General features: G+C 56.3%; 2 protein-coding genes across 3 annotated transcripts in view; both read left to right on the top strand.

Annotated features, from left to right (window-relative positions):
• The window catches only part of Sema6b (semaphorin 6B), an 18,185-nt gene extending 12,374 nt beyond the window's left edge, over window positions 1-5,811 (top strand). For both annotated transcript variants that reach the window (XM_021149330.2, XM_021149329.1), the window contains exons 10-17: window positions 306-523; window positions 1,162-1,293; window positions 1,687-1,836; window positions 2,148-2,330; window positions 2,414-2,563; window positions 3,278-3,355; window positions 3,485-3,543; window positions 3,976-5,811. In XM_021149330.2, coding sequence (XP_021004989.1) covers window positions 306-523; window positions 1,162-1,293; window positions 1,687-1,836; window positions 2,148-2,330; window positions 2,414-2,563; window positions 3,278-3,355; window positions 3,485-3,543; window positions 3,976-4,892 — 1,887 coding nt within the window. In that variant the 3' untranslated portion in view covers window positions 4,893-5,811. The remainder of the gene's footprint in view (window positions 1-305; window positions 524-1,161; window positions 1,294-1,686; window positions 1,837-2,147; window positions 2,331-2,413; window positions 2,564-3,277; window positions 3,356-3,484; window positions 3,544-3,975) is intronic.
• A 1,054-nt stretch (window positions 5,812-6,865) lies between these two features.
• On the top strand, window positions 6,866-9,203 carry Lrg1 (leucine rich alpha-2-glycoprotein 1). Its single transcript, XM_021149342.1, has 2 exons — window positions 6,866-7,015; window positions 7,933-9,203. Exons 1-2 carry the CDS (start codon window positions 6,990-6,992, stop codon window positions 8,933-8,935), a joined length of 1,029 nt encoding a protein of 342 aa, XP_021005001.1. The 5' UTR covers window positions 6,866-6,989; the 3' UTR covers window positions 8,936-9,203.
• Window positions 9,204-10,793: the final 1,590 nt, after the last annotated feature.

Raw genomic sequence — 10,793 nt, 5'->3', positions numbered from 1 at the left:
AATCCATCTATCCATCCATCCATAAGTCCATCCATCCATCTATCTGTCCATCCATAAACCCATCCATTCATAAACCCGTCCATCCATCCATCCATTCAGAAACTCATCCACTCACCCATCCATCCTCCCACACATTTATGTTTTGCACTGTCACCCGTGCCACCCCTATCCTTGCTGCCTGGCATCCAGAGTGCAGGTCTCCCTCAGTCCTTTGTAAGAGAAGTTCCCCTGTCTGGCATGGCAGGCAGTAGCCATTTCTACATCCTGCTAACTCAGGGTGTTCCTGGTGCCTGCTGCTTGTCCAGGTGGTGGTGTCTCGAGTGGCCCGTGTGTGCAAGAATGATGTGGGTGGCTCGCCACGAGTGCTGGAGAAGCAGTGGACTTCCTTCCTGAAGGCCCGGCTCAACTGCTCAGTGCCAGGGGATTCACACTTCTACTTCAACGTCCTGCAGGCTGTGACGGGCGTGGTGAGCCTGGGTGGTCGTCCGGTGATCCTCGCTGTCTTCTCAACTCCTAGTAACAGGTCAGCCCTTGCAGCAGGGGCCCACTGCGGGTGTTTGTTGGCCAGAATCCCAGTGTTCACACACTAGTCGGCAAATATTCTTTACTGTCCTGTGTTGGGCAGCATTGGTCCCAGGAGACCTCCATGCCAATCTGGGGCCAAAGAATGAAAGAGACACTGGAGTCCTCTCACCCTACAGGACATGGCAGGAAAGGCTCCTGAAGGAGGGACACTGGGGTGTGGAAGGGGGAAGTACATGAGAAGGGTCCAAGACTGTGCTAGTCAGAGGAAGGAGGCTTATGTGGCAGGTGTGGAGCGATCAAGGAATGTGTTAGAATTATGGAAGATTGCACGGTGGCACAGGGCCTAGACTTGGGTCTGAGAGCATGAGGAAGCCATGGACAAATGGGGATCAGCAAGCATGGCCTCTGGGCACTAAATATTTAGGAACTTACTAAATACTCAGTGAGAACTGAGAACGTGAAAAAACCCAGGGCAGAGGGTCTAGGGAAGCCAGCCGCACAGTGGTCCAACCTGGGGATGTTCTGGAGGTGGAGTGGCTTGTGTTGCTCAGATGAGAGAAAGAGCAGGGGGACCCAGAGATGGTGCCACCCCCACACAACTCAGCACTGCCTCACCACCACCCCCGCCCCCTGCAGCATCCCCGGCTCAGCCGTCTGCGCCTTTGATATGAACCAAGTGGCTGCTGTGTTTGAAGGCCGCTTCCGGGAGCAGAAGTCACCTGAGTCAATCTGGACACCAGTGCCTGAAGACCAAGTGCCACGGCCCAGGTGACAGTGACTTCTGTCTTTACAGAGTCCTACAGTAGCTGGTTTGGGGGAGGTCAGCTCAGTGTCAGGTCAGGAGACAATGGAGGGAAACAAGTTTGTGGAGGAAGACACGAGGAAGCCATCATGAAGGGCCAGGCAGTCAATGCTCATCATTTGTTGAGGGCAGAGGGCAAGTGTGGGCAAAGACCCTGGAGTAGAGGGCATGGCCTGTGTGAGGCCCAGGCAAATCAGATCAGAAAGTACAGAGGTCCTGAGGCTACAGTGAGTCAGACCATGGAAACCCTAAGAGTGGGGAGTCATTCAAACCAGGTCCCAAGATGCCCCAGTGAATCAGGGCCTCATTGTGGGGTCCTGGCATCCTCCCTGATGCTGACGCTCCTCATCTTCCCCCAGGCCCGGGTGCTGCGCGGCACCTGGCATGCAGTACAATGCGTCCAGTGCCCTCCCTGACGAGATCCTCAACTTTGTAAAGACCCACCCACTGATGGACGAGGCAGTACCCTCCCTGGGTCACTCGCCGTGGATTGTGAGAACTCTGATGCGGTCAGTGCTGGGGAGGAGGGCATCCCAGTACTTCATGGTGGGGGGTAATGGGTCTCAATCAAGGGCCTTCATTTACTGTGGGATATGCTGGGCAAAGGTAGCTCCTGCAAAGAAGCAGGGAGCACAGCCCTTGCCAAGGGCCTGAGGCAGGACACAGCATGACCTTTTCATGTCATGTACACCAGTGTATATCTGTTGGTGTGTACTTGTGTAACGACTTCTGTACCCCACAGGTCAAGGGATGTGTGATACCTGGGCTAGGAGGCCAGCTTCAGGATTAACCTGACCTCCAAGTCCATCTTGTGTTCCAGGCACCAGCTGACCCGAGTGGCTGTAGATGTGGGTGCGGGTCCATGGGGCAATCAGACAATAGTCTTCCTTGGCTCCGAGGCTGGCACAGTCCTCAAATTTCTTGTGAAGCCCAACGCCAGTGTCTCAGGGACCACAGGGCCCAGCATCTTTCTGGAGGAGTTTGAGACCTACCGGCCAGACAGGTCTGAGGATAAGCAGGGAGGTGGGAGTGGCCAGCTGAACAGCAGGCTGGGCACACCAGCCTCACTTCACCCTGTGTGCCTAGGTGTGGACGACCCAGCAGTGCTGGGGAGTGGGGGCAGCGACTTCTCAGCCTGGAGCTGGATGCAGCCTCAGGGGGCCTGCTGGCAGCCTTCCCCCGCTGTGTGGTTCGTGTTCCTGTTGCCCGTTGCCAGCTGTACTCGGGATGCATGAAGTGAGTGCAGCCCACAAGGCTGGTACAGGGCGGGAGGGGGGGAGGGCAAAGGAAACGAGTTGTTGTCACGTGTTGTTGAAAAGCTTTATTCACTGGAGGTAATCGAAGGCAGAAGTCACAGCTATGCAAAGGCCCTGGGGCAGGATGCAGCCTGTATTGGAGGAGCAATGGGGAGGCTGGGAGGCTGCTTCAGGAAGGATGGACTCTGTAGGCTCCCAGCCCAGCCTCGTAGCAATGCTTCAGAACTGAGCATCCATTTTCTTTCTTTCTTTCTTTCTTTCTTTCTTTCTTTCTTTCTTTCTTTCTTTCTTTCTTTCTTTCTCTCTCTCTCTCTCTCTCTCTCTCTCTCTCTCTCTCTCCCTTCCTTCCTTCCTTCCTTTCTTTCTTTTTTTGGTTTTTTTTTGGGGGGGGTTGGGTTTTTTGGTTTGGTTTGGTTTGGTTTTTCGAGACAGGGTTTCTCTGTGTAGCCCTGGCTGTCCTGGAACTCACTCTGTAGACCAGGCTGGCCTCGAACTCAGAAATTCACCTGCCTCTGCCTTCCAAGTGCTGGGATTGCAGGCATGCACCACCACTGCCCAGCGAGCATCCATTTTCTTGTGTAAAAATCGAAGAGAAAGTATTCTGGGCCTCCAAGACTCACTCTGAGCTGGCCACAGCTGCGGTGACTAGAAGCTACATGGCCCAGGTCCCCTGAGCAGCTGTGTTCTGTCCTAGGAACTGTATTGGCAGCCAGGATCCATACTGCGGGTGGGCCCCCGATGGCTCCTGCATCTTCCTCAGACCAGGAACTAGGTATGAGAACAGGGGACACGTGGGGCTTATCTAACAACCCATGGTCCGTGTTCCCTTCTCTGTGCCAGGCTTGGTATATATAAAGACCTCTGTGTTGAGTCTACTTCTGTCCCCTTCTCCCCACCCCAGTGCCACGTTTGAGCAAGATGTGTCCGGGGCCAGCACCTCTGGCTTAGGTGACTGCACTGGTAAGCTGAGAAAGGGACTCCTCTGTGTGCTGTGTGACACAAGCCAGAGACTCTCAGTCCTGGAGATGGAGGGTGGACACTCAATCCTGGGGATGGAGGGAGACTTCCTTAGTTAGATGGGAGCCATGGAAAGCTGAGCTCACTCAGTGCTCACGGTCGCCCTCTGGTGGCTGCTGCGAGGAAGGGTGAAAATGAGATTCACCTAATAGAAAGATTCCAGGAAAAAAAAAAAAACAAAAAAAACAAAAAACAAAAAACACGCAAAAGGGTCATGGCATAGAGTCCTTGCCTAGAATCCCCTTGTGAGAGGCATGAGGCGTGTCTGGATGGAACCCCGCCTAGAATAGAGCCTGGCTCAGTGCCTATCTAGCACCAATCAGACTGGTTTCCAAGGCGGGAATGCACTGCCACCTTCTCCCCATCTGTCCCCAGGACTCTTGCGCGCCAGCCTCTCAGATGACCGCGCAGGGCTGGTGTCGGTGAACCTGCTAGTGACGTCCTCGGTGGCGGCGTTCGTGGTGGGTGCCGTGGTGTCCGGTTTCAGTGTAGGCTGGTTCGTGGGTCTCCGCGAGCGGCGGGAGCTGGCCCGGCGCAAGGACAAGGAGGCCATCCTGGCGCACGGCGGCAGCGAGGCAGTTCTGAGCGTGAGCCGACTAGGCGAGCGCAGGGGGACCGGGCCCGGGGGTCGTGGAGGAGCCGGCGGCGGTCCCGGAGGTCCCCCGGAGGCCCTGCTGGCCCCGCTTATGCAGAATGGCTGGACAAAGGCAGCGCTGCTGCATGGTGGCCCTCACGACCTGGACACGGGGCTGCTGCCCACCCCAGAGCAGACGCCTCTACCCCAGAAACGCCTGCCCACGCCACACCCACATGCCCACGCCCTGGGGTCTCGAGCCTGGGACCACAGCCACGCGCTGCTGTCGGCCTCAGCCTCCACCTCCTTGCTCTTACTGGCGCCCGCCCGCGCCTCCGAGCAGCCCCCGGTGCCGGCCGAGCCGGGCCCGGAATCTCGCCTCTGCGCCCCCAGATCCTGCCGGGCCTCTCACCCAGGCGACTTCCCGCTCACGCCCCACGCCAGCCCGGACCGCCGGCGGGTGGTGTCCGCACCCACGGGCCCCTTGGACCCTTCGATGGGCGACGGCCTGCCCGGGCCATGGAGCCCACCTGCAACCAGCAGCCTGCGGAGGCCGGGTCCCCACGGGCCCCCCACAGCCGCCCTGCGGCGCACACACACATTCAACAGCGGCGAGGCTCGGCCCGGGGGTCATCGTCCTCGCCGCCACCCACCCGCGGACTCTACACACTTGCTGCCCTGCGGGACGGGCGAGCGGACTGCACCCCCGGTACCCTAGGCCAGGCGGATGCCTCGACGGTGCCAACCACAGCGACCCGGGCGCCAGTCCAGGTCACCGAGCCCTACTGGCGCCGAGTGGGGCGCGTTTGTTCCTCACCCACGCGCGTGGGGATCCCCTCGCCACAGGGAAGCACAAGAACCCCCTCCATCCCGGAGGATGCAGGACACGAAGCCCCGGGGTGGGCGGGAGGAGGCTGACCTTTTACCTGCGCATAGACTTTGATTTTTGTTTATTTTGAGTTTTTTTTTTTTCTAAGAAATTGCACAGCCCCATTCTTACTTGGGGTGGCGGCCGGGGTGGGGGGTGAGGACGTGGGGTGAGGGGAGGCAGCTGCAGACATGAGCCTTCCCGCCTCAACACATCCTCCGTAGAAGGGACCCCCTCCCCGCTCCTGGGTCCCTGCCTGTGTGGGTGTGTGTCCGTGTGCATGGCCTGTTTGTGTGCAAGGGCCCAGGACAGAAGTATGTGTGCGTGTGTGTGTGTGTGCGTGTGCGTGTGAGACAGGGCCGCCGTGGGTGTGCGTGTGTGCGACTCAGAATGTGGGTGGTGGCGCCCTCAGAGACCCTGGCATTGGCTGAGCCAATGTTGGGCCTTCTGAAAAGAAGCCCAGGGGATGGGGCCTTCGAGGTGCCGGTTTGGAGTTCAAATCCTGCTCCTGCAGAGGGGACCTGGGGGTCCAGGCTGGGAGATGGGGGAACCTGCTTCTAAAGGGCTTGTGGGGGTTTTGGGAGGGTGGAGGTGGGCAGACGCCCCTGTAAATACAGCCCTGGGGTGGTCAGAGAGGCCCATGCCACCCGTCCCCACTTGTGACATCCCCTTTGACCACCAGCTGACCATGCATGCCACGTGGCCAGCTGAGTCCAGGACCCTCCCCAGCCCTATCCCCATCAATAAAACTCTGTTTACATCCACCGGCCCCCTTGACTCTGGGTCAGCTGTTTGTTGGGGTGATTGGAAATACTTGGGAAGGAAATCCTGCTCTTAGTCACTCACAGGCAAATGGGGGATTGGCCTCTTAGAATCCCAGACTGAGAGGAGAGGTCATGTCAAGGGGTAACGACCTGGAAAACTTTAAGATGAGATGACAACAAGGAGGAACTAGCTGGTTGCAGGGGAAACACTTCCTGTGCAAGCAAGAAGACCTGAGTTTGAATCCCTTAGTACTCACGGAAAAGGCCAGGTGTAATGGTGCATGCCTGTAATTTTAGCACTTGGGAAGCAGACACAGGAAGGTCCCTGGCCTCTTGCAAGTCAGCCTAGCCCAGTTAATGAGAGGTCCTGCCTCAGTAGACAATGTGGAGAACCATTGAGGAAGACACCCAGAATCAACCTGTAGCCTGTACAAGTGTGTGTGCGCGCGTCACGCATAGATACAGCCAAAGGTGTCCTCAAAGGCAAATTCATAGCCTTGAAATGCATTTTGCTGTGGTGGTTTTTGTTGTTGGACAGTCTCAGTATGTAGCCCAGTCTGATGTCAAAGTCGAAGTGATTCTCCAGCCCCCATTCTCCAACCCTGTGCTATTATGAGATGACATGTGAGGGGTGTCTTCACAACAGACATATGCACCCACTGCACTTCAGGTAGATGGAATCACCAGAGAATCTCTTGATGATCAAGTTCAGCTGTGCAGGTAGGGAAACTGAGTCCCAGAGAACCTAAGCCAGACCTGCTTGGTTCCTTGTGGAAGACTTTACAATCAGAGCCAGGCATTGCTCCTTGTTCAGTAAAAAGCAAACAACACATCAGGTGTTCAAGACCAGAGATTTTTTTTTCCAACACATTTCCTGTCACCTGCTCAAAGAGCAGCCAAGTTCCTGCTCTTATTGCAAACTCAGTCCCTGGATCCTGGTGGGAGAGGACTCAGCCTAGGAGACATTGGGTAGAGCAACCCCCACCTCACCCTTAACTAGGAAGTAAAACCTGCAGGAAGTCTGGGAAAGGGTGGGCAGGACGCCACAGTCACTGCCAGGAAGCGATGTAGCAATGTTGACCCGGCCCTGGGCTCTTCCTGCTTTGCCTCAGAGCAGAGTTGGGGTGGGGACTATATAAAGCCACCTTCCTGGGGTCTTGAGGACAGACATAGAGGAGCAGCCATGGTCTCTTGGCAGCATCAAGGAAGGTAGGTCTCTACCTGGCCAGTTCTGGGCAGACCTGGCACCAAGCTAAGCACAGTCATGGGGACATTAGTCTGACCCACTGAGGTGGCCAGGAACAGATTCGGGCCTGCAGGCTGTACAAACAGGCTTACTTCCAGACAGACTGCCAGAGGCCCCCTGAGCAGGAATGGGAGAGGGTCCCTGCCCCAGGTCCCAGGCTTGAGGCCTTGGTCATACCCACTGCAAATCGGGAAGCCCCAGACAGGCCTCCGAGGGCTATTGTAGGGACCAGATTGCGTACAGAAGAATTCCTGTTCACCTGGACCCTGAGCTCTCCCTGAACACCCAGTGGTGACCACACAACCCATATGAGAGCTGGACAAAGAAAGGCTAAGCCCAATCTGGAAACTTCTGCCTTCCTGAGAACGGCAGAAAAGGGCTAGTGAAAAGCCAAGCATTGTGGCTGGGGCTTTGCAGGGTGAACAGGAGTCCACTGACTCTCCCTTCCGAACAGACAACTAGGGAGATAGGGGTAGACCCAGGATACAAACCAGGTTAGAAGTAACTAGGTACTTGGACTGGGAATACTTAATAACTGGTAACCTGTTAAGAGGTAGTAGCAGGGGAGGAAGTGTGTAGGGGGTCAGACCCAGGAAGTTTAAGAGTCAGAGAGGTAAGATTTGCTGTGGATCAGGGGCTGCTTTGTAAGAATGAAACCCAGGGTATAGTGTGCCTGGGGCTTTGCCAAATGAATAGGAGCTCACTGGCTCTGCTACCCACCCACCCTGCTAAGAAGACAAAAATAGACTCAGGAAACAAACCATGAGGATCATCTTGTTCCAGTCCTGGTGAGGAAAGACTCAGTGGGTACAGTTCAGGGTGGTGGCCACAGGGATGGGAAGAAGGGGGTATATTTTTCACCATGGTTCACTAACCTCAGCCTCCAGGATCTCAACACCTGCCTTGCCAGAACCCTGTTCCTCCTGGCCCTCTTGGGCAGGGTGTCCAGCCTCAAGGAATGCCTGATACTGCAGTCGGCTGAGGGTAGCACCGTCTCCTGCCATGGTCCCACTGAGTTTCCGAGCTCCCTCCCTGCCGACACTGTCCATCTGTCGGTGGAATTCTCCAACCTGACGCAGCTGCCCGCCGCCGCCTTACAAGGGTGTCCGGGTCTGCGGGAGCTGCACCTCTCGAGCAACCGCTTGCAGGCGCTGTCTCCCGGGTTGCTGGCGCCCGTGCCCCGGCTGCGCGTCCTGGATCTGACCCGCAATGCTCTCCGCAGCCTGCCCCCCGGGTTGTTCAACACCTCCGCCAACCTGAGCACCCTGGTCCTGAGGGAGAACCAGCTGCGGGAGGTGAGCGCGCAATGGCTTCAGGGCCTGGATGCCCTGGGTCACTTAGACCTGGCGGAGAACCAGCTGAGTTCGCTGCCCTCCGGGCTCCTCGCCAGCCTCGGCGCCCTGCACACCCTCGACCTTGGGTACAACCTGCTGGAGTCGCTGCCTGAGGGACTCCTGCAGGGCCCAAGGCGGCTGCAGCGCCTGCACCTGGAAGGGAACCGACTGCAGAGGCTGGAGGATAGCCTGCTTGCGCCCCAACCGTTCCTGCGCGTCCTGTTCCTGAATGGCAACCAGTTGGTCGCAGTGGCGACCGGCTCCTTCCAGGGCCTACAGCACCTGGATATGTTGGATCTGTCCAATAACTCTCTATCCAGCACGCCCCCAGGCCTGTGGGCGTTCCTGGGGAGGCCGACCCGCGACATGCAGGACGGCTTCGACATCTCCCACAACCCCTGGATCTGTGACAAGAACCTGGCGGACCTTTGCCGCTGGTTGGTCGCCAACCGAAACAAGATGTTCTCACAGAACGACACGCGCTGTGCGGGGCCCGAGGCCATGAAGGGTCAGCGGCTGCTGGACGTGGCAGAGCTGGGGTCCTTGTGAGGATGGCGGCTGGGGTGCTGGCCAAGGGCACCCGCTCGCCACTGAGCCAATGTGGTCCCATGTCAGCGTGCAGATTCCCCATTCCCTCAGCCAGGAACGCTATTCTCGCACTCCCTCTCCGGGTCCTCTCCACTCGCCACAACTCTTCCACCTCCCACTCTTCCTGTGCTGGCCCCAAGGCCACCTTGTGTTTATCTGGCTTTGACTCGTCTGTTTCAGGGGTCACCAAAGTAGTTAATAAAACGGCTCCTAGGCTGACTGAACAGCTCGGTGTTTGTGCAGCTCCCTTTTGTTGTACATTTGTTTTGTGCGCATGCACCACAGTGAGCCTGTGGAGGTCAGAGGGCTCCTTGCAGGAGTGGGCTCCAGCTGTCCACCGTGTGGCAGCTAGGGATTCAAACTCGGGTTCTTGGGCTTGGCAGCAAACTCCTTCACCCACAGAGCCATCTGGCCCATCCTCTGCCTTATGTTTTAAGACAGGATCTCTAGCCGGGAGGTGGTGGCGCACNCCTTTAATCCCAGCACTTGGGAGGTAGAGGCAGGTGGATTTCTGAGTTCGAGGCCAGCCTGGTCTACAGAATGAGTTCCAGGACAGCCAGGGCTACACAGAGAAACCCTGTCTCGAAGGAAAAAAAAAAGACAGGATCTCTGACTGGCCAGCTGAGAGCCTCGGTATCTTTCTGTCTCTTTCTCTGCCTCTGCCTCCCAGAGCTGAGGTCACACACATGAGCCAGTGTCACACATGACAAATGTGTCAAATTCAGGTCTTCCGGCTTACATGATGAGTGATAAGCACTTTACTGACAGAGACTGCTCTCCAGGTCCTTCCCACTGTATAGCCCTGACTCTCCTGGAACTTGCTCTACAGACTGGCTGGTCTCAAAGTCAGAGGTCCTCCTGCCTCTACCTCCTGAGTGCTGGGATTAAAGTCCTGCAGCACAACCCAGCTTTAGGTTTTTCACCACCCCCTAGACAGAGGGACTCTGCCCATTGAGAGGCAGGAGTGTGGATTTTTTTTTTTAAAGGCCTGGTTTCAGATTGCCCAGGCTGGCCTCAAATTTGCTATAAGCCTAGGATGATTTGAGCTCATGATTCTCCTCTCTCCACCTTGTGAGTCTGGGTGACAAGCATATGACTGGGCGAAACTAGGCTTCTCACCCCAGTCCTGCAGAGGGAGCTGGGGAGAGTGGGTTAAAACTTGGGTCTCAGTTTGCTGATCTGTAAAATGGGGTCAGAACTGACAGGCTTAACAGCTCTCAGGATTAAACAGCAGATTAAAAATAAGATGGAGGCCAGAGAGACCACCCATGGCTTAACAGCTCAGGCTGGAGTTCCAGCCTCAGCATCCACATGATAGCTCACGGTCATATGTTACTCCAGTCACAGGGGGTCTGTCAACTTTACTGGCCTCTGTGGGGATCAGGCATCTGTGGATCATGACAGATGGAACATATCAACAAAACACCAGGACACATAGATGTAATAATAATAATAATAACAAAGGAAGTGGGCCTCAGAAGTCAGTCAGCCGAGCACCCACAGCTCTGGGTTCATGCCCAGCACCACGTAAACATGTGTGGTGTGGCACATCTGTTGTCTTAGCCACTGGGTGGTGCGTTCAAGGTCATCCTTGGCTATGTGGTTACTTTGAGGCTATCCTGGGCTACATAGTGAGTTCTGGTCAAGCCTTGACTACACAGAGAGAGAGTCTGAATCAAACAAAACAAACAGAAAAGACTGAAGAATAAGAAAGTCGCCGGGCGTGGTGGTTCATGCCTTTAATCCCAGCACTTGGGAGGCAGAGGCAGGCGGATTTCTGAGTTTGAGGCCAGCCTGATCTACAAAGTGAGTTCCAGGA

Source organism: Mus caroli, chromosome 17 (assembly GCF_900094665.2).
Source record: "Mus caroli chromosome 17, CAROLI_EIJ_v1.1, whole genome shotgun sequence".
Lineage (NCBI taxonomy): Eukaryota > Metazoa > Chordata > Mammalia > Rodentia > Muridae > Mus > Mus caroli.
This window is presented reverse-complemented; position numbering and strand designations above follow the sequence as displayed.